Source organism: Hemitrygon akajei, chromosome 5, assembly GCF_048418815.1.
Source record: "Hemitrygon akajei chromosome 5, sHemAka1.3, whole genome shotgun sequence".
NCBI classification, from domain to species: Eukaryota; Metazoa; Chordata; class Chondrichthyes; order Myliobatiformes; family Dasyatidae; genus Hemitrygon; species Hemitrygon akajei.
In genome coordinates this window covers 8,883,563-8,902,156 of record NC_133128.1, presented here as the reverse complement: position 1 = coordinate 8,902,156, position 18,594 = coordinate 8,883,563, and the positions used below count along the sequence as shown (strand labels likewise).

At 43.1% G+C, this 18,594-nt stretch overlaps 1 protein-coding gene across 4 annotated transcripts in view; it reads left to right on the top strand.

Annotated features, from left to right (window-relative positions):
• The window catches only part of usp25 (ubiquitin specific peptidase 25), a 221,857-nt gene that overhangs the window by 101,373 nt on the left and 101,890 nt on the right, over nt 1–18,594 (top strand). For all 4 annotated transcript variants that reach the window (XR_012098867.1, XM_073044804.1, XM_073044803.1 and 1 more), the window contains exons 12-18: nt 887–982; nt 3,221–3,388; nt 4,062–4,270; nt 5,355–5,425; nt 9,452–9,680; nt 10,388–10,588; nt 17,518–17,657. Coding sequence is in view for 3 of the 4 variants with exons in the window: in XM_073044804.1 (XP_072900905.1) it covers nt 887–982; nt 3,221–3,388; nt 4,062–4,270; nt 5,355–5,425; nt 9,452–9,680; nt 10,388–10,588; nt 17,518–17,657 (1,114 nt within the window). In the remaining variant the exon portion in view is untranslated. The remainder of the gene's footprint in view (nt 1–886; nt 983–3,220; nt 3,389–4,061; nt 4,271–5,354; nt 5,426–9,451; nt 9,681–10,387; nt 10,589–17,517; nt 17,658–18,594) is intronic.

Sequence of the window (18,594 nt, the reverse complement as noted above, 5' to 3'; positions counted from 1 at the left end):
TCTATATCTCTAGAAATGAATGCCAACATTGCTTTGCCGCCTTCACCACCAACTCAACCTGCAGGTTAACCTTTAGGGTTATCCTGCACAAGGACTCCCAAGTCCCTTCGCATCTCTGCGTTTTGAATTCTGTCCTGATTTAAATAATAGTCTACCCGTTTATTTCTTCCACCAAAATGCATGACCATACACTTTACAACATTGTATTTCATTTACCACTTCTTTGCCCATTCCCCTAAACTACTTAAGTCTCTCTGCAGGCTTTCTGTTTCCTCAACACTACCTGCTCCTTCACCTACCTTTGCATCATCAGCAAATATAGCCACAAATCCATTAATCCCATAGTCCAAATCATTGACAAACATCATATAAAGCAGCAGTTCCAACACTGATCCCTGTGGAACTCCACAGGTAACTGGCAGCCAATAGGATCCCTTTATTCCACTCTCTGTTTTCTGCCTATCAGCCAATGCTCCACCCATGCTAATTACTGTAATTCTGTGGGCTCTTATCTTGCTAAGCAGCCTCATGCGGCGCTTTGTCAAAGATCTTCTGAAAATCCAAGTACACCACGTCTACTGCATCTCTTTTGTCTACCCTGCTCGTAATTTCCTCAGGAAATTGCAGTCGGTTAGTCAGGCAGGATTTTCCTTTCAGGAAACCATGCTGACTTTGGCCTATCTCGTTACGTGCCTCCAGGTACTCCGTAACCTCATCCCTAACAATCGATTCCAACAACTTCCCAACTACTGATGTCAGGCTAACAGGTCTATGGTTTCCTTTCTGCTGCCATCCACCGTTCTTAAATAGTGGAGTAACATTTGCAATTAATAAAACTTTAAGATTAATTGGTGATGCATTTTGTTTTTGAAAAAAAAATGCACAGGTACATGGATAAAAACCGGGAAATAACCAGGATCAAACGGGAAGAGATCCGACGTCTGAAGGAACATCTCACAGTACTGCAGCAGCGATTGGAAAGGTACGTGAACATCTAGCGTGTATGATAGGCCATTCGCAAACACAGTAGCATAACAGTTAGTCTAACAGTATTATAACACCAGCGACTTTGGTTCAATCCCAGCGCCATCTGTAAGGAGTTTGTACATTCTCCCTGTGACTACATGGGTTTCTGCTGGGTGCTCTGGTTTTCTCCCATATTCCAAAAATGTATGAATTGGTAGGTTAATTGGTCATATGGGTGGTGTAAGCTCCTTGGCCAGAAGGGCCTGTTACCGTGCTGTTTCTTTAAATAGAAATACATCAATAACATTAAAAAGGCAACAAAACAACCTGATACAGCCACTGTCAGGCACCAATAGTTTAAAAGCTCAAACACCATCACCTCAAAGGCAATTAGTGTGGGCAGTAAATGTTCAGCTAGATAAGGACACCCATGTTACAGGACTGAATTAAAAAAGCAACGCTGTAGATTTTTCTGGTCTGCTAATTGATAATTGGTTCAAAATTGTGTTCAATTCTCGTGGATGTGGAAACTTTAGAGAGGGTGCAGAGAAGATTTACCAGGACTAGAGAGTATGTGTTATGAGGATAGGTTGAGCGAAACAGGATTTTTTTTACTTTGGAGTGAAGAAGGATGAGAGGCTAATATGCTGGGGCATAATTTTAAGGGGATTGTATAGGAATAATGTCAGAGATTGCAATAGTGTTAGGTGCGTGGAACGGGTAATGGTAGAGGCAGATACATTATTGTTTATGAGACTCTAAGGTAAATGAATGATAGAAAAATGGAGGGCTACGTTGGAGGAAGGGGTTAGATTGATCTTAGACTAATATAAAGGGTCAGCACAACATCATGGGCTGAAGGGTTGCATTGTGCTGTACTGTTCTGTGTTTTCAATGAGGTACAGTGAAAAGCTTTTGTTTGGCTGTCATCCAAACATATAAGAATGTCAAGGTACATCAGGGAAAAAAAAATGCAGAATACTGTGCTACAGTTACAGAGAAAATGCAGGTAGACAAATAGAGTGCAAGGCCATGACAAAGTAGATTGGGAGAACAGGAGGATATGGTGTTACATAAACAGCAAAGAGCACTGAAATAATAAGGAAATGGGAACAGAAGAATATCGAAAGTCAAAGTTGAGTTTTTTGTCAAATGCACAACTACAGGTGCAATGAAAAGCATCATAACAACACAATCCTTCCAAGAATGAACACAATTTGAACAAAAGTGTCTATTTTAGTTTAAAGTGATTATAATGTTGCTAAAATGTAGTGGTTCAAATGTTTTTCTGGTTGGTTCAAGAGCTGAATGGTTGAAGGGAAGTAGCTGTTCTTGAACCAGGTGGTGTGGGGCTTCGAGCTTCTGTACCTCCTGCTCCATGGTAGTTGCACGAAGAAGTTATGGTGATAGGATTATGTGAAAAGTAGGAGGAACAAGGCTCATACAATGCATGAACAGCAATGCAAAAGAGCTGGTTCCCAGGAATTCAGCTATCTAAGGTTTAAAAACTAATTAGGCACCTCAATGGCATAATCTTTGGGACTAAGTACAATTCTCTGTAAAGAGATTATAATAAGGGTGTTAGAGTTTGCTATGCCATTCCATGGATATGGATGAATTAATTACTTATGTTTCCTAATGTCATAGAGTCAGAACACTACAGCACAGAAACAGGCTCTTTGACCCGTCTAGTCCGTGCCGAATCATTGTTTTGCCTAGCTGTATCGACCTGCACCTAGACCATAGCCCTCCCATCCATGTGCCGATCTGAATTTCTCTGGGATGTTAAAATTGAACCTGCAACCACTACTTCAAGACTCTTACGGCCCTCTGAGTGAAGAAATTCCCAGTCATGTTCCCCTTTCACCATTAACCAATGACCTCTAGATCTAGCCTCTGCCACCCTCAGTGGAAAAAGTCTCCTTGCAGTTGCCCAATATACCCCTCATAATTTTGTATATCTTTGTTTTACTGATTTATCTACTACTGATTTGTGTCTGGTGTCAGTTCCTGGAAAAGCATACTTAAAACCATAAGACTTAAGTACAGAATTAAGCCAATCTGCCGATCGATTCTGCTCCACAGACTACAGTATGACCAGATCTTGTTACAATCCTAGAGCAAAATTACAGATGCTGTAATATTGATCCTCTTCCCCTCTCCCCACTGCTCTCTCTCGCTCCCCTCCCACCTTTATTTGCACTGACCATATCCTGCTGAACTGTTGCCACTGTGCTGTTTCCTCTCTTGCTAGGTATTTAAGCTATGGTTCTGGCCCCAAGCGCTTCCCACTGGCTGATGTCCTCCAGTATGCCTTAGAGTTTGCATCCAGTAAGCCTGTGTGTACGTCACCAGTGGAGGATGTTGAAACAGCTCCCCCCAGCAGTACGACAGCGCCACAAACAACAACAAGACTGGAAAGGTTTGTATATGCAGCTTAAATTAAGATTTGCTCATATTTTTCATATTTTTGTGTCTATAGTTATATTCAATACACTCAGTGGCCACATTTGTCAGTTATACCTTGTTAATACAAATATCTATTCAGCCAATCATGTGACTGCTACTCAGTACATAAAAGCATGCAGACATGATCAAGAGGTTCAGTTGTTGTTCAGACCAAACATCAGAATGGGGAAGAAATGTGATCTAAGTGACTTTGACTGTGGAGTGATTGTTGGTCCCAGACAAGGTGGTTTGAGAATAACTGCTGATCTCCTGCAATTTTCACACACAACAGTCTAGAGTTGATGGAGAGTGGTGCACAAAACAAAAACATTGAGTGAGCGGCAGTTCTATGTGCTAAAACACCCTTTTAAGGTGGTTTGTTGAGATGTCAGAGGCAAATGACCAGACTAGTTCAAGCTGACAGGAAGACGACAGTAACTCAAATAACCACATGTTACAACAGTGCTGTGCAGAAGAGCCTCTCTGAACTCAACACCAAACCTTGAAGTGGATGGGCTACAGCAGCAGAAAACCTCACCGGGTTCCAGTCCTGTACCTAATAAAGTGGCCACTGAAAGTAGAAGTCTGGCACTGTTGTTAATATGGTTAACTAACCAACTGTCTTTATTGCTCCAAACTGCCAACAGCCCGACAGAACAAGGACCAGTGGCACCTACAGACTCCCCTTGCACACCTCCTCTTCAGAGGCCAATTGTCCACAAGCCGTTCACGCAATCCAGGGTTCCACCGGAAATCCCGATGCACCCTGCACCACGGCACATCACTGAGGACGAGCTGAGGGTATTAGAAGGTTGTCTACATCGATGGAGAACGGAGGTGGAGAATGACACCAGAGGTATGAGCTTCTCTCTCTACCTTCCCTTACCCCTGCCCTGCCCCAGATCTGTAAACTGGTTATTCTGATAATCCTCTGCTGGCCCATTGTTCATATGGTGGCCCAAGAGGATGAGGGCCATAGGTCACTATAAAACTGAAAAGTATTTGAGATTAGTGGTTGTGATTTGGTCACTTTAAAAGCACTTAGATCCTTGCTATCTATCTCTACAGCGTGATCCAGGCCCTTCCAGTCCTTTGAGCTGTGCCGCCCCAGTAATCCCACCACCCTGATTTTGCCCTAGCCTAATCACGGGACAATTTACAGTGATAAATTAACTTACCTCATGCTTCTTTGGACCGTGGGAAGAAACCAGAGCACCCAGAGAAATCCCACACATTCCATGGACGTACAGATTCCTCACAGAACGGTGCTGGAATTGAACTCTGAACTCCGGAATACTTCAAGCTGTAATAGCATTGTGCTAACTGCTAAATTACCATGGCACCAGTTTAGAGATTTCCAGGTAGAGAGTTGAAAAAGCAGCTTTTGCCACATTGACCTTCATAAAATTATTGACTGGGAAAGGTGGAATCCTAGGGAATGTTAAGGAACAGACTGCATGATTTCCCAACTTGGGGTCCACGGATCCCTTGATTAATAGTAGGGGTCTGTGGCATAAAAGAAGAGGGAATCCTGGAATAGAGAGACTTTGGTCTACAAGTTCATAGATTCTGAAAGGTAAACATAAGAGATTCTACAGATCTGGAAATTCAGAGCAACACACACAAAATGCTGGAGAAACTCAGCATGTCAAGCAGCATCTGTGGAGAGGAATAAACAGTCGACTTTTCTGACTGAGACCCTTCATCAAGATTGGATAGGAAGAGGTTATTCTTCGGAAATTTTATGGGGATGCTTTGGGGATTTTCTTCGGAGTTAGTAATTCAGCAAATAATTAAAAGTGGGAAGTCTGAAATTTCAGTTGCAAATCTAAAATCAGAATTGCTGGTGTTATTTAGATTTCAGTCACTGACCCCACAGGGGGGTGTAAGCTTTCTTTGTCATTCAAACTGCCAACAAGAATTTTCTGGTGTCTTTTCAGATCTGCAGGAGAGTATTGCTCGGCTTCACCGCACCATTGATCTGATGTACGCTGACAAGACCATGATGCAAGTGAGTGCATTGCCTGCGTGATTTCTTTCTGTGTTGCAGGTGGACTGCTGCAAATGTAAACAGGTCGAGTGAAGGGCAGAGTCCGCTGTGCAGACATCCATTGGTCCGGGTGAGAATAGCAGGGAAACAGCAAGTACCGTAGATTCCGGACTACAGAGCGCACCTGATTTTTAGCCGCTGGCTCTAATTTTAGAAATAAAATCATTTTTTTAATTGTAAAGGCCGCACCGGATTTTAGGCCGCACCGGATTTTCGGCCGCAGGTGTCCCACGTTGTAATATGAGATATTTACACAGAAAGATATTACACGTGAGGATTTTTTTAACTTTTAATTAAATCCATATGGTAACAAAAACAAATACATATTGCAAATGCTTTTTTTCGAACCGTGCCCGTACGCGGCTACTTTTAAATATACGTTGCGTATACTTCTTTACTGAACAACATTCCAATATCTCCTAACGACTGGTAAAAAAATATATATATTGCAGCCTACCAGGAAAAGTTATTGATACCTTTAACTTAAAAGCAGAGTTCGCTCAGATCCAAAGCCGCTCGCGTAATGCGCTCCCCCCCCCCCCCTCCTTTCCGTTTCATCGCAAACGGCATTTAAAAGCAGAGTTCGCTCGGATCCAAAGCCGCTCGCGTAATGCGCTCCCCCCCCTCCTTTCCGTTTCATCGCAAACGGCATTTAAAAGCAGAGTTCGCTCGGATCCAAAGCCGCTCGCGTAATGCGCTCCCCCCTCCTTTCCGTTTCATCGCAAACCGGCATTTTCCCACAAGACACCGCGAAACCGGGTGTGACGTCATAGCATCCCGCGATGTAGTACAGAAAACAAATATAGTTTAAACTAAATAGTCAGCACAATGCTTCGAGTGTTTTCCATGTTGATGAGGGTGAGTACAAATGACTGATTTACAATAATTTAATTGTGAAAGTGCGCTTGATTTATCGTACAATTACGAGGCAAAATGTTTACGATGCGGCATGAAAAAAAACCATGCATTAGCCGCTTCGGATTATTGGCCGCAAAGTTCAAAGCTGTTCAAAATGTGGGAAAAAAGTAGCGGCTTAAAATCCGGAATCTACGGTACATGATCCCAGAGTCAAGCAACAACCCGTATTCCAAAGGGGGAAAAGACAGGAAACTATAGCTGGCGTAGGGGTTAGCATAACATTTTACAGGTGGTGTAGCCTTAGCGTAACACTTTACAGCACCAGTGATTGCATTCAGGAATCATTTTCCATCGTTGTCTGTAAGGAATTTGAATGTTCTCCCCGTGACCAAGTGGATTTCCTTCAGATGCTCCACAGCCCAAAGACATACAGTGAGGTTAGTGAGTTGTGGGCATGTTACATTGGCACTGGAAACAAGGCAACACTTGCAGGCTGCCTCCAATACAGTGCTTAGACTGTGTTGATCATTCACACCAACAACGTGATTTACTGTATGTTTCAATATACATGTGACAAATAAAACTAATCTCTTCTATCACATAGAACAGGTAATCAATGGAAGTGATGGACATGGATTCAATTGCAACACTTAAGAGAAGTTTGGTTAAGTACTACTAGAGAAGGCTACATGGTCAGCACAACCTTGTGGGCCAAAGGGCTTGTAATGTGCTGTAGATGTATATGTGGATGGGAGGGATATGGAAGGCTGTGGTTCTAGTGGAAGACAATCACCATCTCTGGCAGTGCGTTCCACTATCTATGCAAAAAAAAAACTTATCACTAATCTGAGTGATGTGTTACACAGTCTCAGCAGGCAAGTAATCATATTGGGGTGCCATGGTAGCGTAACAGTGTGACGCTATTATAGCTCCAGGCATCAGAGTTCAGAGTTCAATTGTGTACTGGAGTTTATATGTTCTTTCCTGTGAACAGCATGGGTTTCCTCCCAGTGCTCCAGTTTATTCCATCATTTCCAAAGACGTACTGGTTAGTATGTTAATTGGTCATTGTAAATTAGGCAAGAGTTAAATCTGTTGCTGTTTGGGGTTATAAATAGGTCTGGGATTATATAAATATCTTATTATAAATTGTTAAGTGGTAGTTGCGGGTTTTACTTCAACATTTAAGAGAAGTTTGGATAGGTACATGGATGTGACAGGTACGGAGGGCTCCTGGTTCAGGTCCAGGTCGATGGGATTAGGTAGAATAACAGTTTGGCATGGACTGGAGGGCCTGTTTCTGTGTTGTGCTCTGTGCCCTAGTTGACTATGTGGTTGATTGTGAGGAGGATAGCTTCAGACTACAGGATAATACTGCAAAGTTCAAATTAAATTTATTATCAAATTATGTTACCATATATTACTCGGGGATTAATTTTCTTGCAGGCATTCGTAATAGATAAAAAGAAATACAACTGAATCAATGAAAAACTACACACAGACTACCAAGCAACCAATATGCAAACTACGACATCCTGTGCAAATACGCGAATAAAAATAAATAAGTAACAAATAATGTCGAGAGCATGAGTTATAGAATCCTTGAAAGTTAGTCCATAGGTTGTGAATTAGTTCAGAGTTAAGGTGGGTGAAGTTATCCACACTCGTTCTGGAGCTTGATGGTTGAAGTATAATAACTGATCCTGAACCTGGTGGTGTGGGACCTAAGGCTCCTGTACCTCTGCAGCAGGAGACGACACATTGCATGGTGCGAAGCAATGTTCCCTCGGTTTTATTTTACAGCTACACAGGCCAAGCGTTCCTCAGAGTAAGAAGATTTTACACAGCCTGAAAACTATGCGGCACTTTATTCAGATTCAGATTCAGTTTATTGTCATTTATAACCACAAATACAATGCAGTTAAAAAATGAGACAACGTTCTCTGGAATGGTATCACGAAAAAAGCACAAAACAGACCACACAAGAAAAACCACATAACGTTTGGTAATCCCCAATCCAGAGTCCGGAGAGACTGCTGCGTATTGATATCACGCTACCGTCTTAGCACGTTCCCCGGAAAGGAACTACAAACCCATCAGACAAACCTAAAGCTACAAGACATACACAAGACCACATAGTTACATATAGTTATAGTTAACATATAGTTTCAACAGTGCAGACAATACCATAATTGATAAAAGACTAACTGACAAAGACCACATAATTATAACACATAGTTTCAACAATGCAAAGCAATACCGTAATCTGATAAAGAGCAGTCCATGGCACGGTTTTAAAAGATAGTCTCTAAGTTCCGACAGTCCATCATCTCACGCAGACGGTAGAAGGAAGAAGAACTCTTTCTGCCATGAACCTCCAGTGCCGCAGCTTGCCGATACAGCACTTTAGGAGCTCCGACCACAGCCAACTCCGAGTCCGTCTGAAATCTTCGAGCCTCCGACCAGCCCTCCAGCACCGAGCACCATCCCTGCCGAGCGCTTCGACCCCGGCACCGGCTGATTATTAACATTATCTAAAAGAACATTCCAGCTGTGCGGCAACAAAGGCTACATTTATGGGAACGTTTCAATTAAGGTGTGGCTGTGCAGCTTACAGGGAGCAGTGGTGTGGGGGAACTAAAAACACTATTAATTTAAAGATACAACATGGAATAGGCCCTTCGGAGCTGAAGCCACACCACCTTGCTACCCACTTATTTAACCCTAGTCTATGATCAATTAACCTACTACCCAAGATGTCTTTGGGATTCCTCTAGGTGCTTCGGTTTCCTCCCACAGTCCAAAGACATGTCGGTTAGTGGGCCAGTTGGTCATTGTAAATTGAGCTGCGTTTAGGCTACGGTTAAACTGACAGCTTGCTGTGCAGCATGGTTCATTGAGCTGTTCTGCACTGTATCTCTAAATAAATAACTAGATTTTAAAAATGGGACTAGGCAGGATTGACAGTTCAGTATGGATGAGATGGGTGGAAGGGCCTGCGTCTGTGCTATAGTGTTCTATGACTATTATAATGCATACCAGAATCTGCTCTAACAGCTGATGCATTTATTTACATATATCTATCTTTAATGTACTGAGTGCTTGTCTTAACTTCCCTTTGCACTCTAGGTTCCTTACCGATTGCATGCTGTCTTGGTGCACGAAGGTCAGGCGAATGCTGGACACTACTGGGCCTATATCCATGATCACCACCACGAGAAATGGATGAAATATAACGACATTGCTGTTACCAAATCCTCCTGGGAGGAGCTTGAACGAGACTCCTTTGGTGGCTACCGGAATGCTAGTGCCTACTGCTTAATGTACATCAATGACACAGATCGATACTTGATAGAAGGTAATTGTAGTAGGGGGCATGCTCATATTCTCCAGTTCTGATAAAGGGTTTTGGGCCAAAATGTTACCTCTATTCCTCTCCATAAATGCTACCTGACCTTCTGAGTTCCTTCAGCATTTTGTGTGTGTTCCTCAAGATTCCTAGTATTTACAAAATCTCTTGTGTTTACCTTTAAGAATCTATGGATTTGTAGACCAAAGTCCCTGTGTTCCTTAATATTCACTAGGGTCATTTCCTGGTGAACGATAACTGTATATGGGACAGTATTTACTACAATCAGTGTTCCTGCCCGGAACATCCCAACTTCCTGTTTGGTTGAATCCCCTGACATATGTTGCTTATGAAAGGTCACGTGGCTGTTAGCAGAGTTGGCTAATGAACCAAGTTTGTATAAGAGTCCCAGTGCGAAGGTTGCATGTGTAAAGAAACTACCTCTAACATCCTCACTATCCTCCAATCACCTTAAAATTATGCTACCTTATAAGGCATGGACTTGAAACATTGACTGTTTCCCTCCACAAATGCTGCCTGACGGGCCAGGTTCCTCAGCATTTCTGTGTGTAGGTAAAGAATCCAGTTGCTTTTCTGACCGTATTCTCAACTTGTTTCTCCACCTTCAAGGTGTGTGAGGACCTCTGCATTTACCCAAATCATGCATATTGTGAGACCAGTAGAATGTTGAAGTGCTCTTCTTTTGCTCTTTGCAGAGGAGTTTGATAAGGAAACCGGTCAGGCACTGACAGGAATGAACACCCTGCCCTCAGATTTGAAAGAATATGTCCGAGAGGACAATCGGAAGTTTGAGAAGGAGTTGCAAGAATGGGATGCACAGCAGGAGAAAAAAGCCCAGTTGGAGAAGCTGGAAATAGACACCACTCCAAGAGAATCCGCTGCAGCACCTACCTCAGGTAGGGGGTTATGTTTACTTGGTAAATATTGTCACATGTACTGAGGTACAGGGAAAGGCTTTGTTTTTCCTGCCATCCATACAGATTACTTTCCTGGATGCTGCTTGGATTAGACAGCATGTCTTATGAGAATAGATTGAGTGAGTTAGGATTTTTCTCTTTGGAGCAAAGGAGGATTAAAGATGACTTGACAGAAGTGATAAGAGGCATAGATTGACTGAATAGGCGGAGACTTTTTTCTTGTGCAGAAATGGCTAATACTACAGGGCATAATTTTAAAGTGTTTGCAAGTATAACAGATGTCAGAGGTCAGTTTTTATTTCAAGAGAGTGGTTGGTGCATAGAATTTGTGAGGGGTGCTGTTAGAGGTAGATACATCAGGGACAATTAAGAAACTGTTCGAAAGTCTCAGCTCAGCAATCAACACAATCATACCCTCAGTTCTAATAATAAACTCCAAAACCTGGGCTTCCTCTGCAAGTGGATCCTGGACTCTCTCATCAGGAGACCACAATCAGTGCGAATGCTGGATACTACTAGGCCTATATCCACGACCACCATCACAAGAAATGGATGAAGTACAGTGACATCGCTGTTACCAAATCCTCCTGGGAGGAGCTTGAACGAGACTTCCTTGGCAACTACCGGAATGCTAGTGCCTACTGCTTAATGTACATCAATGACACAGATCGTACACCAGCATAAAATTATAAGGAAAGTAGTGTTCATGGGTTCAATGTCCATTTAGGAATTGGATGGCAGAGGGGAAGAAGCTGTTTCTGAATCTCTGAGTGTGTGCCTTCAGGCTTCTGTGCCTCCTTCCTGATGGTAACAGTGTGGAGAGGGCATGTCACAGATGGTGGGGATCCTTAATGATGGATGCTGCATTTGTAAGGCACTACTCCTTGAAGATGTCTTGGACACTACAAAGGCTAGTATCCATGATGGAGATGACTAATTTTAAAAATTTCTGCAAGTTACTTCAATCTTGTTCAGTAGACTGCCATACCAGACGGTGATGCAGCTAGTCAGAATGCTCTCCACGGTACACTTGTAGAAGTTTTCGAGTGTTCTCGTGGACAAACCAAATCTCCTCAAACTCCTAATGAAATATAGCCACTGTCTTGCCCTCTTTATAGCTGCATCAATCTGTCGCGTCTAGGTTAGATCCTCAGAGATATTCACACCCAGGAGCTTGAAATTGTTCACTGTCTCTACTTCTGATCCCTCCCTGAGGATTGGTTTGTGTTTCCTCATCTTACCCTTACAGAAGCCCACAATCAACCCTTTGGTCTTGTTGACACCACTCAACTAATTGGTATATCTCGCTCCAGTAATCCTTTTCGTCATCATCTGAAATTCTGCCAACAATGGCTGTATCATCAGCAAATTTATAGATGGCATTTGAGCTATGCCAAGCCACTCAGTCATGGGTATAGAAAGAGTAGAGCAGAGGGCCAAGCACACTTTCCTTTGGTGCACCTTTTCAGCAAGGTGGAGATATTATTTCCATTCCGCACAGATTGTGGTCTTCCAGTTAGGAAAGGTCGAGTTGCAAAGGGATGTAGTAGGCCTAGGTTCTGTAGCTTTCCAATCAGGAATGATAGTGTTAAATATTGAGCTATAGTCAATAAACAGCATCCTGATTTCGGTATTTGTACAAACTCCTCACAGAGATTGGTGGGAATTGAACCCAGGCCGTTTGTACCCATTTAGTTGTATTTAGCCGAAGCTTGCAACAGGAGCTGCAGATGCCGTGGGCAAAGTAGGAGAACAATTCGCCAGTGCACCGATGTGTTGAGATTAATGTAAGAACAAGACGAGGTTTGTCTCTTCTGTCAACATTCTGGCTAGCACTGAAGTAGTTGAAACAAATTGTATGTTGTGTTCAAGGGGGCCCAGATAAAGAGAAAGGCAAAGAAAGATGTGTTTAGTAGAGTGACAGGATGGGACTCATGACATATGACTAACTTGGAAAAGTTCAGCAGTTAAAGTCTGACAAAAGAAACAAATCTATATTTTTAAACAGTTTTATTTTGTAAATACTCTCACTGGCCACTTTATTAGGTACAACTGTACACTGCTCGTTAATGCAAATATATAATCAGACAATAATGTGGCAGGAACTCAGTGCATAAAAACATGTAGACATGTTGATTTGTTATTCAGACCGAACATCAGAATGGGGAAGAAATCTGATATAAGTGACTGACCATGGAATGATTGTTGGTCCCAGACGGGTGGTGTGAGTATTGCGGAAACTGCTGATCTCCTGGGACTTTTACTTACAGAGAATGGTGCAAAAACCTTCCAGTGGGTGACAGTTCTGTGGGTGAAAACACCTTTTTAATGTGAGAGGTCAGAGGAGAATGGCCAGACTGGTTCAAGCTGACAGGAAGTCAAGTCACCTTTTATTGTCATTTCAACCATAACTGCTGGTACAGTTGTTGTGATGGAAAATAACTGGTTCTTTGAGTCTCAACAGTAGAGGCCTGGACACACACAGTTTTAATAATAAGGAATTTATTTACAAGGGGAAGTCGGGTCAACACAAGCAATGTGTTGCACAGGAATACACAGGAAGCAGTGTGGGGACAGGGTACGGTTACACAAACAAAGAACAAGGGAAAAGCACTACAACAGCTATCCCCCTTGACCTTGGATAGCTGCGGCTCCCTTACCAGGACAAACGATAGACCTTCCCAAGCATAAATCAATGCACTTACCTCCAATGTGGTGGTCTGTAAGAGAGGGCTAGCCAAGAGCAAGTCTCACCTTTTAAAGCATGGGGCTGGGCGAGATAATCCAAATAAGGTGACCAATAATTTAGGTGTGCATTGATTAGTCGGGAGGGACCAAATGTTGATTGGCATGTGGTGTGTCCTCCGACCAGCCAGGTGGCAGTGCATCTGTCACGTGGCCGGTATCTCTGGATACAACAGTACACAGTAAAAACGAGATGTTTTTCAGGACCATGGTGCTACATGAAACATTACAAAAACTACACTGAACTACGTAAAAAACAACACAGAAAAAAACTACACTAGACTACAGACCTACCCAGGATTGCATAAAGTGCACAAAACAGTGCAGGCATTACAATAAATAATAAACAAGACAATAGGCACAGTAAAGGGCAGTAAGTTGGTGTCAATCGAGGCTCTGGGTATTGAGGAGTCTGATGGCTTCGGGGAAGAAACTGTTACATAGTCTGGTCTTGAGAGCCCAAATGCTTCGGTGCTTTTTCCCAGATGGCAGGAGGGAGAAGAGTTTGTATGATGGGTGTGTGGGGTCCTTCATAATGCTGTTTGCTTTGCGGATGCAGCGTGTAGTGTAAATGTCTGTAATGGCGGGAAGAGAGACCCCAATGATCTTCGCAGCTGGCCTCACTATCTGCTGCAGGGTCTTGCGATCCGAGACGGTGCAATTTACAAACCAGGCAGTGATGCAGCTACTCAGGATGCTCTCAATACAACCCCAGTAGAATATGATGAGGATGATGGATGGGAGATGGACTTCCCTCAGCCTTCGCAGAAAGTAGAGGTGCTGCTGGGCTTTCTTTGCTATGGAGCTGGTGTTGAGGGACCAGGTGAGATTCTCCGCCAGGTGAACACTAAGAAATTTGGTGCTCCTAACGATCTCTACCAAGGAGCCGTCGATGTTCAGCAGGGAGTGGTCGCTCCATGCCCTCCTGAAGTCAACAACCATCTCTTTTGTTTTGTTCACATTCAGAGACAAATTGTTGGCTCTGCACCAGTCTGTTGGCTGCTGCACCTCCTCTCTGTATGCTGACTCATCGTTCTTACTGATGAGACCCACCACGGTCGTGTCATTGGTGAATTTGATGTGGTTTGAGCTGTATGTTGCAGCACAGTCGTGGGTCAGCAGAGTGAACAGCAGTGGACTGAGCACATAGCCCTGCGGGGCCCCGTGCTCAGTATAATGCTGTTGGAGATGCTGCCTCTGATCCGGACTGACTGAGGTCTCCCAGTCAGGAAGTCTAGTATCCAGTTGCAGAGGGAGGTGTTCAGGCCCAGTAGGCTCAGCTTTCCAATCAGTTTCTGAATGATGATGGTGTTTGAATGCTGAACTGAAGCCTATGAACAGCATTCGAACATGCGTGTCTTTTCTGTCCAGGTGGAGAGTGATGGTAATGGCGTCGTCTGTTGAATGGTTGGGACAGTACGCAAACTGCAGGGGGTAAAGTGAGGAGGGCAGCAGAGTCTTGATGTGCCTCATGACGAGCCTCTCGAAACACTTCACAATGATGGTTGTGAGTGCAACAAGACGGTAATCATTGAGGCAGGATGCTGCAGACTTCTCAGGCGTGGGGATGATGGTGGCGGCCTTGAAGCAAGTTGGAATGATGGCGTTGCTCAGGGAGATGTTGAAGATGTCAGTGAGAACATCTGCTAGCTGGTCTGCTTGTCCTCTAAGCACTCTGCCAGGAATATTGTCTGGTCCAGCAGCCTTCCAAGGTGACAGTAACTCAAATAACCATTCGTTACTCGTTACAACAGTGCTGTGCAGAACATCTCTGAGTGCACAACAAGTTGAACCTTGAAGTGGATGGCTACAGCAGCAGAAAGCCAGAAACATACACACAGTGGCCACTTTATTAGGTACCTCCTGTACTAAATAAAGTGGCTAGTGAGTGTAAATGTACATTCTGTGGAAGTGTAAATATAACAAGTAGAGAGTCAAGCCTATTTAGCAAAATATGCCACCAGAAAACATCTACTGAAAACATTGACATCTAAAAGATATGAAAGTAGGTCCACATCGGATTGTGCAATGAATTTAACCCTCCCCATTGTGAAATGGAATTTGTTCATCCTTCATCACCCCTACCCCCCACCCCTCCACACCCCTGCACTACTGCAGTTCATACTGTACTGCTGAAGCTGCATGGAGACTTCACAATAATGGCTCTAGAAGACAAGTAAATAAATAGATTAAACATACATTGGCACTGCAAATTATTAAAAATTTCCTTCTGCATTGTGAACGAGGATAGAGGTGAATCATGCGTTCTGAATATTTTTTTTTTAATTTTAGAGATACAATATGGAAATGGCCCTTCCAGCCCAATGAGCACGCCATACAGCAACCCACCTATTTCACCCTAGCCTAATCAGAGGACAATTTAAAATGACCAATTAACCTACGAGGGGCGATTGATAAGTTTGTGGCCTAAGGTAGAAGGAGACAATTTTAGAAAACCTAGCACATTAATTTTTCAACATAGTCCCCTCCTACATTTACACACTTAGTCCAGCGGTCGTGGAGCATACAGATCCCTTCTTTGTAGAAGTCAGTGTCTTGGACCTCCAGAAGTAGTCCACAGCAGGGTGATTGATAAATTTGTGGCCTACGGTAGAAGGAGATGAGTTATTAACTTCAAACTTTCTGCAAAATCACTCAAAGAGTTGAACTGCATGTGCATATAACGAGAGCTGTATAACTCATCTCCTTCTACCTTAGGCTATGAACTTATCAATCACCCCTGCTGTGAACCACCTGGAGGTCCAAGATACTCGTTACATGCACATGCAGTTCAACTCTTTGAGTGAAAATGCAGAAAGTTTGAAGTTAATAACTCATCTCCTACTATCGTAGGCCACGAACTTATCAATCACCCCCTCTGTGGACCACTTCTACAAAGAAGGGATCCGTATGTTCCACGACTGCTGGACTAAGTGTGTACATGTAGGAGGGGACTATGTTGAAAAATAAGTGTGCTAGATTTTCTAAAATTGACCCCTTCTACCTTAGGCCACGAACTTATCAATCACCCCTTGTACTAACTGATATATGGTTGGAATATGGGTGGAAACCAGAGCACTCAGAGAACACCCACACACTTACAGGGAGAATATACAGACACCTTAGAGGTGACTATAAGATACAGGAACAAAATTAGGCCATTTGGCCCATTCCACCCCACTATTTCATCATGTCTGATCCATTTTTCCTCTCAGCCCCAAACGCCTGCCTTTTCCTTGTATCCCTTCATGCCCTGACTAGTCAAAAATCTGTCAACCTCTGCCTTAAATATACATAAAGTCTTGGCTTCCACAGCCACCTGTGGCAATGAATTCCACAGTTTCAGCACTCTCTGGCTAAAGAAATTCCTCCTAGTCTCTATTCTAAAAGGATGCCCTTCTATTCTGAGGCTGTGTCCTCTGGTCCTAGACTCTCCCACCATAGGAAACACCCTCCCCTCATCCACTTTATCAAGGCCTCTCAACATTCGATAGGTTTCAGTGAGGTCACCCCTCATTCTTCTGAAATCCAGTGAAAAGAGGCCCAGAGCCATCAAACATTCCTCACACGATGTTGGAATTGAACTTCCCGAGCTCCAGTCACATCATGCTAACCACTACTCTACCGTGGCATCTGTTTTATGGCTCAAGCTTTAGCCAGGCTTTGTGCTTTTGGATTAACATATTACTTTGTCTTGATTAAGCTCTCCAGCCCAGATAAAGATAAAGATTTAAAGATCTTTAATCTTTTTTATATTCCTAAATCTAGATTAAGTATTCAATCCAGATAAAGGGTCTTGACCTGAAACATCAACCATCTATTTCTCTCCACAGCTACTGCCTTTCCTCCAGCGATGCGTTTGTGGCTCTAAATTCCAGCATTTGCAGTCTCTGTGCCTTTCTTTGTGATGACAGTTGTTGAAACCTTGAAATCACTTGAAATGGTGTAAATTAACCAGCAAAAAGCAAATTGCCTTTTGGCAGTTATCTAGATGAAACTGCGGTCCATTGAGGAGAGGAAAATTGATGACGGGTCTCATTGACTGTTTATTCCTCTCTATAGATGCTGCCTGACCTGCTGAATTCCTCCAATATTTTGTGTGTGTGTTGCTCTGGATTTCCAGCATCTGTTTATTGTTTATAACACTCTTGTTATTTTTGTAGTGCACACAAAAGAGTTGAAATACTTGGAACAGCCCACAGTGCACCAGCCCTCCAAAATTTGTGAAGAGGACACAGCACGGAGCATCTCTAAAACTGCCGCCGAATGTGAAGACCAAGGCCCAGAGGCTGCACTGCAAGCGGTATGACTTGCAACAAGCCCACTTTTTTCTTTATTCATTGCTGTTATCAAATAAATAAATGTTCCATAGCTAATACCATTCGATACTCGGTTATTATTTGCAAAGAAGAGCCCCTTCTCTCTCCTGCCCACTGCCACTAACGTTTCTTAACATCTTGTTTCATCTATGGTATATACAGGAGTATCATAGCCAACAGAAGATGTTTCCCTTCTCTCTGTGTTGAAGACTGATATCGGGGTGAACTTTAAAGATAACTAATACCTTGAAATTTAAAAAAAATCGTTGACTGATAGGACATGGGTATTTCTGGCAAGATCAGTATATGTTGTTCGTCCTGAATTATCCTCGATTTGAATGGCTAGTTAGGGAGTCTTAGGCAGATAATCACGACGCTACTGACAGCAGTTAGTGGGACTCTGTTACAGCTCGTGGCATCAGGGTTAGGATTTCAATTACAGTGTCCTCTTTAAGGAGCTTGTACGTTCTCCCCATGGATTGTGTGGGTTTTCTCCGGGTGCTCCAGTTTCCTCCCACAGTCCAACACGTACCAGCTAGTCGGTTAATAGGTCATTGTAAATGGTCCTGTGATTAGGCTAGGTCTGGGATTATATAAATATCTTATAAATTGGTAAGTTGTGGATGCGGGTTTGATTTAAGAGAAGTTTGGATAGGTACAATGAATTGAAGGGCTATGGTTCAGATGCACATCGATGGGACTAGGCAGAATAATAGTTTGGCATGGACTGAATGGGCCAAAGGGCCTGTTTCCAAGTTCTGTGGCTCTTCGATCAGGAACATGAAGCGATTGGCAGCTTTTATTTTCTTAAGCCCTTCCCTCCACAACTTAGAGTCATAGAAAGCTGCAGCACAGAAACAGGCCTTTCATCCTATCTAGTCGGAGAAGTGGGACATCATTCAGAACAAACATAAGGAAAAA